The sequence below is a fragment of the Capra hircus genome, chromosome 10 (assembly GCF_001704415.2).
Source record: "Capra hircus breed San Clemente chromosome 10, ASM170441v1, whole genome shotgun sequence".
Taxonomy (NCBI): domain Eukaryota; kingdom Metazoa; phylum Chordata; class Mammalia; order Artiodactyla; family Bovidae; genus Capra; species Capra hircus.
Genome location: NC_030817.1, coordinates 59522379 through 59538271, shown reverse-complemented (window position 1 = coordinate 59538271; position 15893 = coordinate 59522379). Strand labels below are relative to the sequence as shown.

The following is a 15893-nucleotide window of genomic DNA, read 5'->3' as shown; positions in this document are numbered from 1 at the left end:
AATTTGGCAATAAGGAGTTCATGATCTGAGCCACAGTCATCTCCCGGTCTTGTTTTTGCTGACTGTATAGAGCTTCTCCCTCTTTGGCTGCAAAGAATATAATCATTCTGATTTCGGTATTGACCATCTGGTTATGTCCATGTGTAGAGTCTTCTCTTGTGTTGTTGGAAGAGGGTGTTTGCTATGACCAGTGCATTCTCTTGGCAAAACTCTTGTTAGTCTATGATCTGCTTTGTTTTGTACTCCAAGGCCAAATTTGCCTGTTACACCAGGAGTTTCTTGACTTCCTACTTTTGCATCCCAGTTCCTTATTATGAAGAGGATATCTTTTTCGGGTGTTAGTTCTAGAAGGTCTTGTAGGCCTTCATAGAACTGTTGTTAGGAGCATATATAAATGACCATCTGAAGTCATATCACTGTCTTTTAGTAAAACCTCTTAACACAGTATCTGATTACTTCAGATTGTCTCTTTAAACTATTCATTTGTACCAGGCCCTAAAATGAGTCCAAGTCAACCTCTTGATCAGCTGCTTCTGGGTCAGTTGTCCTCTATGGTCCAATTAACCAACCCAGGGTCACCATGGTCTGCTGTTCAAATAACTGATTATGGACAGGGGAAACAGTTATAAACACACCAGAATAAAAGTCATCTCACCTTTCATTCTGGAAGTGTCTTCAATTACTGCATGAAAATTTCGATAAATTTAGTGAAACTAAAGTTGAGATTCTTCATAAAATTTTGGAGTTAAGACTTGTGAATATTTATGGTCTACAGGTAGCAAGTAATAGCTACAATTCTGTCAGCATTTAGTATGTTTATACTCTTTAAAACCAAATTGTAACTGATGGATTTGCCGTGTGTCTTTGAAGAATCTAGTTGAGATATATACTGATAAATGGTAGCACTATTGGAAAAGAATTAATTAAAATTGGATCCTCTGAGCCACTGCCTCAAAAAGCCCCTCAACCTCAAAACATGAAGAGGGGCTTTTTAAGGTAAATCCCAAAGCCCTCCTAGAATATGATGCTGAAACCTGTGAATATAGAATTGAGTCCTTCAGAAGATTCAGATTAAATATGTAATCTAAATTGAAAAAATCTGCAGGGGTATATGGTCTAAATATTTTTAACTGGAAGTAACTGCTTTACTTTACTAAGTTGTGTTGGTTTCTGCCATACATCAACATGAATCAGCCGTAGGTATACACATGTCCCCTCTCTCGAGGTGTATTTGTTCCTAAATGCTCTCAGATTACTAATGTAAATAAGGTTGACTATCATAGTGCTATTAATGAAGCAGGATATATACTTCTCTTTTTTCCCCTTTAATCTGCCTTTACCACAGGGAAGTACAAATGAGGTAAGTTAAATTTTTCTTAAATTAAGAACTATTTGTATATTTATAAACATTATGATTGTCTTATTTTACAAACCAACTAGTCGTTAAAGGATGTCTCAATGTAGATAGGTTTTAAAATATTTAATTTACTCTGAACATGATATATGATTTTATCCACATATGAAACACAAGAATTGATTATCATGAATATTTTATTTTGAATGTTTAGAAATTTTCAAAAATCTTAAGCTCTAACATTGGGCGTTTTGCTCTACTGCAGAGTGAAACAAGTAGTTATGAAAATCTTGAGCAAACTTAACTGCAGAGTCAATAGAGCTACAACCTTTAGAAGTGGTTTTCAACTTTGGCTTCTGAAAGAGTTATCTGTACCACTTTAAGCAGGTTTCAAGCCAGTATGTAGTGTAACTAACTTTCCTGGCATACCTCGGACCTGACCTGTAAATTAGTGTTCATTTCTCCCACTGCACATGTGCAGAAAGTCTGTATCTGAGGAAGAATCTAAGTTTCTATGAAGGAATCATTTTCACATAAGAAAAGTTATTTCTGTGGAATCATTTAGGTCATTACTTTCAGAAAGCAAAACTGATCTTCAGTAACTACAGTGACAGTACATAATTCTTTCCTTGGTTTCTGCTGTTTTATACATAACTAGATTATGTCTGCCAATCAGATACTAAGGATATATTTAATATTTATAAGTCAATAAGGAATTATTTTATGTAAAATTCAGTAAAATGAATTTACTAAAACAGTAAAAATTAATTTCAACTTTGTAAATCAAATCTTAAGAAAAAATATGACCTTTTAAGAAAACATGGATTAAACTGAATGTATTAGAATCAGAATAGAGCTAAGGTTGTGCCAGTATGCATTTGTAAATTGATGATGGTATAATTCAGATTTAAGAAAATAACCATATAGACTCAAAAAGATAAAAAATGGAATTTCCTAGAAATTCTATTTAATGATATCAAGCTTTTATTCAACCTTTAAAAATAGACTTTTTAAAGACTCTAGAATTACATCAGATAAATTGGTCTTAACTGAGTGTTCATTATGTTAAAGTCAGAGGAGGTAATGAATTTTAGACACTAGCTGAGGGGTTAAAAAAACATAAAAATATTTATGGACACTTCAGAAAGCAGTATGTAAACATTTCTATGATGCAAACACTGTTACACAGACAAATAACAAAGACAGAGGAAGTTTTAATGAAGAAACTTTCTAAGGTAATGTTTCTGAATAAAGGTTTTGTAAGCTATGAACTGATTAGTGGAAGCAAGGGAAGAGAGCATATCTGAGAAAGCCCATGTGGTGGGGGAAGGGTAACACATGTGCTTATTTGCATGACCATATCAGGAAATTATGGAGAATAAAAAGTGGTCCCTTTCTTTTGAAAAACCTATCAGGAAGGTCCAATAGCAAGTGTTTTACCTGTGTAGAATAAATTAGCTATTGGCAATCACAAGTTATGAGCTCCCATAATTCCTCTAACTAATAATATTCACAATATGAGTTTTCCACATCCCTGGGGCACAGTGCTCCAAAAGGTGGTAACGGTAAAAGAAAATGCAGTCCGAGGATTGAACGTTTACCGTAGAGATCAACCCGCGTACGTAGGATCAACACACTGGAGAGTTGAAAATACTTTTTGACTGCTGAGACACTAGTTATTAGTATATATGTTATACAGATTACTAAGGATTCCAAATTTAGCATGCTAAATTTTATATAGTACCATAAATTACACTAAAAGGAAAAAATTTATATCTGTGTATTTAATAAAATGTTTTATTATTTTAAAAAAGTAATCTTGATTATTTTATTTCTAGGCTTTATACAAGCTTTACAGTGCAGCAGCAACCCACAGACATCTGTATCATCAAGCTTTTCCTGCACCAAAGTCAGAATCTACTGAACAATCAGAAAAGAAGAAAATGTAACCCCAAATTTAAAAAGTACAGGTGCATGACCGAATTGTCAATTAAATATTGTTTTACGTTTCCATGCAAACATACAAAGTGCTTCCATCAGAACAGAGTAAAATACCAAGCACCTCTGAAGACTGCACAACAGCTTAGTTCTTTTACTTCAGTGTTTAATAAGCAGATATATGTATGCATGGTTATATCATTTGTTAACATGTATAGTTTCTTGATTTTGTCTTCAAATATGCTATTATAATTTAAAGAATTTGTCTATTTATGATAAAGGTACATGTGTTCTGCTTGAATTTACTAAATACTACTACTGGGTTATAGTTAAACCATGTAGTAATATTACTCCACATTTGGATATGCTCATTTAATTTCTACAGAAGAATTTTTAAATTATTTCACATAGGCATTTGTTAAAACATAGCTCAATAGGCTTGATTCAACCTATACCATCTTACATATACCATTAGCTTTTATTATAAAAGACATCTAAGAGAGCTTTTCAGTTGCTTTATCAGAAACTATATATTGCTTCTTTTATATTGTTTAATATAGAATATAAACCTTGATCAAAAATGCACAAAAAAAAATCACTTTGTATATGTATTTGAGTTTCACTGCATTGTATATTTTTTCATTTGGTACACAAAGATATGTATTCATCATAGGTTTATTCTTTTAACATGTGAACTATTATTAAAGTTTACTCTGGTTCCTAAGATTAAAAACAACTGAATTTGGAAATGTTTGGGAGGTGCTGATACAGAAGAGGAAAAGTTTCTATCTCTTTTTTAGATTCAAAATGCATTTTCTTAAATGTTGACACCATTACAGATTTAGCTTCTCATTTTAACATATGTATGGCTGATCCCTTTTAGCTACCTTCCAGTTCTTTTAAACCAGTGATTCTATATTGTATTTCTAATTACTAAAATCTGTAGTGGAATTTCATACTTTTTAGAGGATAAAAATGTGCAGTAATGAAAGAAAAAAAGAAAAAGTAATGCCTCTTATCCAGGAGTTCTTAAAACAGAATAATGGATAACTTTCTTAGAAACAGCTAAGCTTTAGTTAAATGAAATGGTAATATTAAGTAAAGAGTAAAGATGGAAAAGTATGTGAGAGTTCATAAGATATTTAAGCTCACATCTTAGCAAAGTTTGATCACGTGACCTGCGAAATAACTTTTCCCACTGAAAAAATTCCACTGGCCTATTTTCATTTTTGGATACCCCTTTCATTCTGCTTCCTTTGCCTATGGGCCTGCTGAATGGAAAGGTAGGATCTTTGTAAGCATTATGCATAAAACATGGACTCAAAGGCAACACATTTTGTTTCCACAAAAATATATTTAATAAGCTTGTTATATAAAATCAAACATTTAACATTTTCAACATTTTATCAATAATTCATATCCATTGATATCTAATGAGTACTTTATATTTTGAAAGATTACCTAAACTAAAAATTTATTTACATATTTATAACACATGTAAATATAACTGAACAGCTATTTCAACAAGTGTTGAAATTCACAGAATTGTAGAGATTTATAGGCTAGCTGTGCCATAAATTTGCCTGCAGTCAAATGTACTATGCTAGTTATGAACAGTGTCTTAATAACTACTAAACCAAAAGGCAAATAAGTTGGGAGGAAAATGCCAGCTTTTAAAGTTCTGTGACAAACTCTTAGAAGATTAAAAAATAGATAAAGTCAATTTAATGACCAAGATTTCTTAATGAGTCCCTGATTGTCATTTTTGGCAGTTCAACCCAGTCGTTTAGGATGGCAACGTGCTATGCTGTTGGGAAGCGACTTCAGTCTTATCAGAACCATGTTACTAAATGCCGTAAGAGCCTTGGCCCAAAGGAAGGAAGTAACATTAGCAACTCTGGAGTACGGTACACAACTTTCCCACACAGGCTGGAGCCTTTTACCTAAATTTATCCCTGAAATATTACAGGTCCTTCACCCTTTCATACCAAAAAAATATTTTCCCAACATGTTTTAAAACAGTTCTTTACAGCTGGGGGCAGAGAAGAGGAGTAACCCTATATATTATATATAAAAATGTATCACAATAAAGGTTCCAAGTCCTGTTTTGTTTTGAACTACACAATGGTAATATTTAAACCATCCAATTCCAGACAATATTCCATACTACAGCAGTAAACACACTTTTTAAATACTGCATACATTATCTCTTTCTGTTTTCTATAGAAAGGTACTACTATTGTGACAGTTTACCAACTGATCATTTCCTATTTAATATCTGGTTAAATGACATTTGTCTCCATCAAGAATATGCAAAGCAGTTTTCAGATATACAGAATTTAGAGTGTCACTGTTGGCCCTTAAAATGATAAACTCATTTTTTTCTCAATAAAATAATATTTTTAATAACAAAATACATGTAAAATTAGAATTTTATAATTTCCAAAAAGTAAGCTGCCTTTATTAACCAAAGTATTTGCAGTTTTTTAATCTGTGAAAATATTTTAAAGCCCTTATAAAACTTAAATTTTGTTTTTAAAAAATTAACTTAAAAATTCTTGCCATGTTGCTGGGCATACCACTGCTGTCTCTGCTTACGATTTTCCAACTCTGTGAGAAGAGCCTGTCTGTAGGCTTCATACATTTTAACAATCTGTTCCAGTTCTTTCATGAAAAGCAACTTTAGCATTCCCTGGTATGTGTCCAGGTCAGCCAGTTGAAAGAGTTCCCACTTCAGAATGTGGTCATATCTGTTTTAAAACACAATCAGACACATGTTCAAACCATATACATAAATATATATTTATATTAGTAAACTGGTCTATTTTATAAGTATCAATTTTACTATAATTAATAAACCATAAACTTCGATTAAATAACCAAGTTATTATCTGCTAGTTAAATACACTTTTTTAGGAAGAGGAAAAATCTGCTAATATTACTTCATTTCAATCTTAAAATATCTATTTTGTTCATCTTATATATCAGTTATTCTAATATTAACACTAGGTAACAGTGAACACTGATTTCAAATCACTGTCGTTCTGTAATTTTGAAGAACACATTTCATGCTGTTCTTAAGTTCATCCAAAGTTAACTGTCAGGAAGGTAAGCATACTTTAGACCACACTGTCCCTCAAAGAACAATACAAAAAAATAGGCAAGATCATCTGTGTCCTTAGTGTTGATAAAGCTTTTTGAGGTATACTGTTCACTGCAGCAAACAAGGAACTAAACAGGTAAACAAATGAAAAGGAATCATCATTTGTGGGCTGCGTAATCCTGAGGCTGAGTATACACTATTACAGACAACAAGAAACAGAAAAACTCAAGCCCAAAGGAAACAACAGCTCTTTTCAGAATAAGAATAAAGACTGTAGAAGACTGCACGATATGGGAATGGACTCATGTAACTTTACATTTATATACATTTCAGAGGGCTTTAGTCCCTTTTCAATGGTAAGTACATCACATACTGAGACGAAGTATACAATAATCTACTAAAGTGGTAATTTACACTTTGCATTGAAAGGGACCTGAAGACAGCATTCTAATCCAATCATCTTATTTGAAACCTAAAGAGGTGTGTATGTATATACATGTGTGTGTGTGTATATATATATATATATATATATATATATATTGCAAACTTGTTCAGTGACTAAAAGATCAGAAAGGTAGAAAACTATAGGGACCAAGATGTATGAGAGTAATAGTTGTGAATGATTAATACCTACTGAGACCAGAAAAAGAACTTGAACTAGAGCAAGGCATATACCTATATGTGTACCAGAATACCAGAAGCACAAAATCACAAGGTAAACATAGTTTGGACCCCAAATTTATTAATTTAATTAACTTAAGAGCACTGCAAATTTACTAACAGATAAACTTAGCAGAAAGCTTTATATTCTCTTTAGAGGGAAACTCCAACTGTTGGCCAAATTGGGAGACATACTACAAAAAATACTGAGTCTCCATGAAGAAACTATTTGCCAGCTATTTGCCAAACTGGAGAAATACTACAAAAAATATGGAGTCTCCATGAAGAAACAGTTGTAAGGTGTTTCCTAGAACCTCTGCCATTCATGCAGCTTAAGATTTTACTTATTTGTTTGAAACAAATTCATAATGCCTAACAACAACAACAAAACCCCTTAATCTCCTGAAGTCTGAATTTCATAGCTAAGGGGCATTTCAGCAATGTCTACTGATTCAAGATGCTTAAATTTATGCCAGGTGAACTATAAGCATGATAAAGCTCATTTATCATCTGGATACTTTATAGCAAGAAAAAGAAGGGAGAAGAATAAATATGGTAATATTAGAAAATATCAAACTTGTTTTTAAGACATGTTTGGGCTTCCCTCGTGGCTCAGTGGTAAAGGACCCACCTGCCAATGGAGGCAGTGTGGGTTTGATCCCTGGGTTGGGAAGATACCCTGGAGAAGGAAACGGCAACCCACTTAAATACTCTTGTCTAGGAAATCCAATGGACAGAAGAGCCTGGCAGGCTATAGTCTGCTGCTAACTCACTTCAGTCGTGTCCGACTCTGATCCCAGAGACAGCAGCCCACCAGGCTCCTCCGTCCCTGGGATTCTCCAGGCAAGAACACTGGAGTGGGTTGCCATTTCCTTCTCCAATACATGAAAGTGAAAAGTGAAAGTGAAGTCGCTCAGTCGTGTCCGACTCTTCGAGACCCCATGGACTGCAGCCTACCAGGCTGGAGTGGGGTGCCATTGTCTTCTCCAAGGCTATAGTCTATGGAGTCGTAAAAGAGTCAGACCCAATTTTGCAACTAAACATCATCATTCTGTATACACATTCAAGTTTTTATAAAGAAAAAAGCTTCAGATAACTTTCTGACTTCCCAGTCACAGTATTTGGCATCAACAATAGGATTTTGTGTAGAAGCAAGAAAATCAGAGTATTTAGTGAAAATACTCTGGGAAGAGGAAAAAGCACTCTAAGGAAAACCATAAATGATAAAAGTATGCAATCTGTCCGTTTCCATTTCAAATCCTTGACCCTGCTGTTTCTGTATAGTGACTTCCCTCTGCCTATGCCTGCTATTTAATTTTTTAAAGAAAAAAAAAATGTATGTAATTCCTATTCTTAATGAGCCAAATAACCTGCTTCAGTTTAACTTTTGGCCACTATACTCTGTACAGGTAAATCATTCAGAAAACAGTATGTAAACTATTCCAGTATCCTTTTCTTTTGCGATATTTTACCTACATCAGTATTCTATTCAAACAGTACTATAAATAACCTATACACAAACAGCAATTGCTGTAATGCTACCAAAAAGCCTTGTTCACACTCCAGTGGATGCTGCCTTCAGGAGCCCAAAAAGTACTGCTATTCCAGGCCCCAGGTATGGTATATAGCCCAAGTTCCCTGTGCCTGTCTTATGTTACAGTACACCCACTCTGCCTTTCCTCCTATACCCAGAAGTGAGTCAACAGTGACATGCAGGATCATAGACACAGGAATAAAATAGAGTCTGTGCCACAAACTAGGGGACTGGGGTGGTGGGGGGGCGGTAGGGGGCAGAGGGGTGGGGGCATGTGAGGAATAATGGAAAGTAAACATGTTCCTGATGTTCTTTTTCCTGTTAAAGATGAAATATTTTAATATTCTCCTATAGTTCAGCTTGCTGACAATTATGTGATAAATTACAGACTTCTATGATCAAACTTAGAAACCTAACTTTACTAAAACCAATAAATAATTAGAATATTATCTGTTCTAAGCCAGTGCTAGAAGTATATACAAACATTACTTTGGTAAGTTACTGTTAGAGATAGAATTAAAGCACTTTAGAAAGCTAGATGATGTCCATTGTTTGTTAAACAAGAAGCAGAAACAAGCTAATTTTTTGGCTAAAACCTCTTGGATGAGATAAGTAATTGATTCTCTATTATCTAATTCATAGATAACAACTCACCTTTTGTTGACAGACAATATTAACCACTTCTAATCCTCTTCAGAGACAAAAATTTAGTATCAACTAAAAGGTTTCTAGACCTCTTGTTTGTTTTTTATTCTTTTTTCTTTTTTTTTTTCTTTTTTTACTTTACAATACTGTATTGGTTTTGCCATACATCAACATGAATCCACCACGGGTGTACATAAGTTCCCACTCCTGAACCCCCTTCCCACCTCCCTTCCCATACGATCCCTCTGGGTTATCCCAGTGCACCAAGCCGAAGCATCCTGTATCCCGCATCGAACCTAGACTGGCGATTCGTTTCTTATATGATACTATACATGTTTCAATGCCATTCTCCCAAATCATCCCGCCCTCTCCCTCTCCCACAGAGTCAAAAAGTCTGTTCTGTACATCTGCGTCTCTTTTGCTGTCTCGCACAGACCTCTTGTTTTAAGCAGTAAACGAGTACTTGCTCCTTTACTGCTTAAACAGTACTTATAAATAAACTCTTCTCACTGGCCCATTCTGGGAAAGTTCTGATCTATTTGAAAAAAATTTAAGTGGTTAATTTCCTATAGTTTTATAGCTAGTTCAAAGAACCAGAGTTGAAAGAGACTATAACCTTTGGAAGTCTTTTTTTTCGTTTTTTTTTTTTTTTTTTTTTTTTTTCATAAGAACCAAAGCATTCCATTTCAGTACTATCTTTTTCCCCTCAAAAGGAAAGCTTTTTAGTTATTTCTAACAATTGCTATAGAGCAGAAATAACAATATAGAAAGAATAACCCTGCTCAATCTTATCAGCTCCCAGAAACAACAAATGTCAACAGGCATATATTCTTCCAAACTTATGGAAACAGAAATATATGTTCAAGTTATATATGACTTAGGATCAGCATATGAACAAAAGCTATACACAGAAGTAGATCAAGTGCCTTCAAGACTGAAAGAAGAGAGGGAAAAGGGGAAGACAAGTCTGCTATCTCTCCTCATCCCATTCCTACACTATATGGATTATAAGATAAAGAGGCTTCTGGAGGTGAGCTCAGACACCAAACCTTAACTTCTATGGATAAACGTCTACAGAATTTCAAATCAATTGAAAACCAGACTTCTGACAAACACTGTTTATACTTTGTAGAATAATATCTATAACTAGAACCTATTTAAAAATTACACTTAACAAGGCATAAATTTGACTTATGGAGGGAAAAATGATCCTTTTAGACCAAAACCTTGAAATATCATCTTACCTCTGCATCAGGCCACATATCAACAGCCATGAATTTACAAACTGAGAAGGCTGAAATGGATGTAAGGGAATGTTTATGTTGGCCAAAAATAAATAATTCATAGTAAATGACCACCCCAACCAGTAACACTTGAAGAAGCTAAAGTTGAACAGTTCTATGAAGATCTACAAGACCTTCTAGAACTAATACCCAAAAACGATGTCCTTTTCATTATAGAGGACTGGAATGCAAAAGTAGGAAGTCAAGAATCACCTGGGGTAACAGGCAAATTTGGCTTTGGAGTACAGAATGAAGCAGGGCAAAGGCTAATAGAGTTCTGCCAAGAGACTGCACTGGTCATAGCAAACACCCTCTCCCAACAACACAAGAGAAGACTCTCACATGGACATCACCAGATGGTTGACAGCGAAATCAGACTGATTATTTCTTTGTAGCCAAAGATGGAGAAGCTCTATACAGTCAGCAAAAACAAGACCAGGAGCTGACTGTGGCTCAGATCATGAACTCCTTATTGCCAAATTCATACTGAAATTAGATAAAGTGGAGAAAACCACTAGACCATTCAGGTATGACCTAAATCAAATCCCTTATGACTATACAGTGGAAGTGAGAACTACATTTAAGGGACTAGATCTGATAGAGTGCCTGATGAACTATTTAGATGGAGGTTCGTGACACTGTACAGGAGACAGGAATCAAGACCATCCACAAGAAAAAGAAATGCAAAAAAGCAAAATGGTTGTCTGAAGAGGCCTTACAAATAGCTGTGAAAAGAAGGGAGGTAAAAAGCAAAGGGGAATAGGAAAGATATACCCATTTGAATGCAGAGTTCCAAAGAATAGCAAGGAGGGATAAGAAAGCCTTCCTCAACGATCAATGCAAAGAAATAGATTAAAACAATAGAATGGGGAAGACTAGAGATCTCTTCAAGAAAATTAAGAGATACCAAGGGAACATTTCATGCAAAGACGGGCTCAATAAAGGACAGAAATAGTAGGGACCTAACAGAAGGAGAAGATATTAAGAAGAGGTGGCAAGAATACACAAAAGTACTGTACAAAAAAGATCTTCATGACCCAGATAATCACCATGGTGTGATCACTCACCTAGAGCCAGACATCTGGGAATGTGAAGTCAAGTGGGCCTTTAGGAAGCATCACTATGACCAAAGCTAGTGGAAGTGATGGAATTCCAGTTGAACTATTTCAAATCCTGAAAGATGATGCTGTAAAGTGCTGCACTCAATATGCCAACAAATTTGGAAAACTCAGCAGTGGCCACAGGACTGGAAAAGGTCAGTTTTCATTCCAATCCCAAAGAAAGGCAATGCTAAAGAATGCTCAAACTACCACACAATTGCACTCATCTCACACACTAGTAAAGTAATGCTCAAAATTCTCCAAGCCAGGCTTCGGCAGTACGTGAACCGTGAACTTGCAGAGTTCAAGCTGGTTTTAGAAAAGGCAGAGGAACCAGAGATCAAATTGCTAACATCCACTGGATCATTGAAAAAGCAAGAGAGTTCCAGAAAAACATCTATTTCTGCTTTATTGACTATGCCAAAGCCGTTGACTGTGCGGATCACAATAAACTGCGGAAAATTCTGAGAGAGATGGGAATACCAGACCACCTGACCTGCCTCCTGAGAAATCTGTATGCAGGTCAGGAAGCCACAGTTAGAACTGGACATGAAACAACAGACTGGTTCCAAATAGGAAAAGGAGTACGTCAAGGCTGTATATTGTCACCCTGCTTGTTATATGCAGAGTACATCATGAGAAACACTGGGCTGGAGGAAGCACAAGCTGGAATCAAGATTGCTGGGAAAAATATCAATAACCTCAGATATGCAGATGACACTACCCTTATAGCAGAAAGCAAAGAAGAACTAAAGAGCTTCTTGATCAAAGTGAAAGAGGAGAGTGGGAAAGTTGGCTTAAAACTCAACATTCAGAAAACTAAGATCATGGCATCCAGTCCCATCACTTCATGGCAAATAGATGGAGAAACAGTGGAAACAGTGGCTGACTTTATTTTTCTGGGCTCCAAAATCACTGCAGATGGTGATTGCAGCCATGAGATTAAAAGATGCTTACTCCTTGGAAGAAAAGTTATGACCAACCTGGATAGCATATTGAAAAGCAGAGACATTACTTTGCCAACAAAGGTCCATCTAGTCAAGGCTATGGTTTTTCCTGTGGTCATGTATGGATGTGAGAGTTGCACTGTGAAGAAAGCTGAGCGCCAAAGAATTGATGCTTTTGAACTGTGGTGTTGGAGAAGACTCTTCAGAGTCCCTTGGACTGCAAGGAGATCCAATCAGTCCATTCTGAAGGAGATCAGCCCTGGGTTTTCTTTGGAAGGAATGATGCTAAAGCTGAAACTCCAGTATTTTGACTACCTCATGCGAAGAGCTGACTCATTGGAAAAGACTCTGATGCTGGGAGGGATTGGGGGCAGGAGGAAAAGGGGACGACAGAGGATGAGATGGCTGGATGGCATCACTGACTCGATGGATGTGAGTCTGAGTGAACTCCGGGAGATGGTGATGGACAGGGAGGCCTGGTGTGCTGTGATTCATGGGGTCGCAAAGAATCAGACACGACTGACAGACTGAACTGAACTGATATTGAACAGTGCCTCGTGTGCTCAGTCACTTCAGTCACGTCCGAGTCTTTGGGACTCCATGGACCATAGCCCATTAGGCTTCTCTGTCCATGGAATTTTCCCGCAAGAACACTGGAATGGGTTGCTATGCCCTCCTCCAGGGGATCTTTCTGACCCAGGGATTGAACCCACATATCTTGCATCTCCTGCATCAGCAGGCAGATTCTTTACCACTGCACCACCTGGGAAGCCCTGAACATTGCTTACTATCCAACAAATATCCTCAATGAACCTAGCAAACTCATAGCCATCTTTAAAAACTAGCCCCATATATTTTCCTTCTGGGGCCAGCTTTCCTTGCTCACTCATAATAATGATAAACTACTACTAAGGCTTACTCAAGTCAGCTGCTGTACCATTTTGCATAAGGTAGATAAAATTACTATCCCCTATGTTTCAGTAGAGCAAAAACACTTAGAACTAAGTTCAGTAACTTGCCCAAGGCCACTCAGTTATTAGGTAGTGGAGACAGAAATCACACTTTCCTTCTAGATAGTTTCCTTCCTGACTGATCTTAACCACTATCCTATACCTTTAGTGCAAAAGTAACAGTCATCATTTACTAACAGTTCTTTTAATGTGCAAGACACTGTAACACATATTTTAGATGCATTATTTCACTGAATACTTAATAACCTTAAGAGTAGATACTATTACTATCTCCAATTAACAGAGGACAAAACCAAGTTAAGCACCCTTCCCAGAGTAACAAAGCTAAGGTATCAGTGAACACATATCATCGCATCCCAGAACCTGAGTCACCACACACAATATTTCCTCACCACCCTTGTGTCCTGCTTGGTTTCACCTATGTACCTAGGACTTACCCAGGTCCTTCCTTTATCACAAGGCATTTTATCACTTATTTCCAAGTTATCCAACCCATATGAGAATGGAAGCTTTTCACTGCATCTCTATGTAACAGCCTAGGTCTGCACATTAACAGTAAGTGAAGATGCAATAAATGTTTGTAAAACTTCTATTTGTCATCACTGACTTTTAAACTTAATAAGCTGTGATATCTATTTTTTAAATAAAAGCCCAATATCACTGAGAAAAAAACACAGTGCTGTATGGTTTAAGCAGCCCAGAGACTCCCTTCAGCCTTCCACTCACCCCACAACAAAAATCTGTGCTGTAAATTCACTTACTTCACAGGGGCTCGAGCATAAACCTGAAGCCAGTCAGGAATTTCTGCAGTATGATAAGGATTTGCAGGTACCAGAAGGGACTGATTTCTTTCGGTTTGCTGTGGCTGGTATGTAACAGGAGGAGGTTGATCATACCGAGGTACACTAAGAAAATAGAATCAACGTTCATTAGGATAATGGCCCTAAATAAAACAAGAAGTATTAAGAATACTATTTGTTTTTCAAAGTGCCTCTTGCCCAAACTTCTACCACCTTTTTTTTTTTTTAAACTATACACAGGGGAAGTAAAATTCACCTTCTCTTGGAAACTTATAGGTCATTAGTGATATACAGAGAAATTAAAAGATGCTTACTTCTTGGAAGGAAAGTTATGACCAACCTAGATAGCATATTCGAAAGCAGAGACATTACTCTGTCAACAAAGGTCCATCTAGTCAAGGCTATGGTTTTTCCAGTGGTCATGTATGGATGTGAAAGTTGGACTGTGAAGAAGGCTGAGCGCCACAGAATTGATGCTTTTGAACTGTGGTGTTGGAGAAGACTCTTGAGAGTCCCTTGGACTGCAAGGAGATCCAACCAGTCCATTCTAAAGGAGATTGGTCCGGGTGTTCTTTGGAAGGACTGATGCTAAAGCTGAAACTCCAATATTTTGGCCACCTCATGCGAAGAGTTGATTCATTGGAAAAGACTCTGATGCTGGGAGGGATTGGGGGCAGGAGGAGAAGGGGACGACAGAGGATGAGATGGCTGGATGGCATCACCGACTCAATGGACAGGAGTTTGTGTGAACTCCAGGAGTTGGTGATGGACAGGGAGGCCTGGCATGCTGCAGTTCACGGGGTCTCAAACAGTCGGACACAACTGACTAAACTGAACCAAGGCTAATATTTACATATTTTTAAGAGGTTTCTTCTGGCTGATAGTTATTCTTTTTAAGGGCAACTTCAAAGGAGGCTATAAAAAAATTCAGAGCTAAGTTATAACCTTTATAAGGAGGCTTAAAACTAGATTCATAAATTTTAGTAATAACTAAGCAATTAGCTATAAATTTATATTGGAAAAGGTGATAATTTTTCTCAAAGTAAGAATGGATATTTTCTTTCTCCTTTAAGTTGAAAGGGGGTATGGAATAGATGTTAAAATAGTAATGAGTACTGTGCTTGAACTATCCACCTAACTATACCACTTCCTTTCCACTTTTACAACCTTACAAGAGCACAGGGAGTTAGAGCTGATTAGAGCCTGTTTTAAATCAGAGACTTTAAAATAAAAAAGACCACATTTTCAATTATTTCTAACAGCCTATATTTGCTGGGGGAAGGAGGGAGAACAGCAAGGTGGGGTGAGAGCTGTTCATGGGAAAATGCTAAGGAAAGCTTGAAGGTTCAAGGAACCACTTGAAGGTCAAAGACTGAATTCTGAGAGAGCAAACAGGCCTATTCCAGACTTGGAGACAAAACTGGAAGAGCCTACCTCCAAACATAAACGTTTATGTGTATATCAGAAAAGGTCATTCCAGTACTAAACTAGGACTCAAGTGTAAGTATTGGATTACACTGTAGTAATGGCAACCCACTCCAGTGTTCTTGCCTGGAGA

The 15893-nt window shown here is 36.5% G+C and overlaps 2 protein-coding genes across 3 annotated transcripts in view; one reads left to right on the top strand and one right to left on the bottom strand.

Moving 5' to 3' along the window:
* ATL1 (atlastin GTPase 1) overlaps nt 1-4028 on the top strand; it is an 86208-nt gene extending 82180 nt beyond the window's left edge. Inside the window, exons 14-15 of one of the 2 annotated variants that reach the window (XM_005685638.3) lie at nt 1346-1360; nt 3193-4028. In XM_005685638.3, the coding sequence (XP_005685695.1) occupies nt 1346-1360; nt 3193-3303 (126 nt within the window). In that variant the 3' untranslated portion in view covers nt 3304-4028. The remainder of the gene's footprint in view (nt 1-1345; nt 1361-3192) is intronic. The other variant, XM_018054364.1, reaches the window with a different exon arrangement.
* The window catches only part of SAV1 (salvador family WW domain containing protein 1), a 29270-nt gene continuing 18007 nt past the window's right edge, over nt 4631-15893 (bottom strand). Inside the window, exons 4-5 of the mRNA XM_018054365.1 lie at nt 14297-14440; nt 4631-6042 (exon numbers count right to left, since the gene is read on the bottom strand). Coding sequence (XP_017909854.1) covers nt 5841-6042; nt 14297-14440 — 346 coding nt within the window. The 3' untranslated portion in view covers nt 4631-5840. The remainder of the gene's footprint in view (nt 6043-14296; nt 14441-15893) is intronic.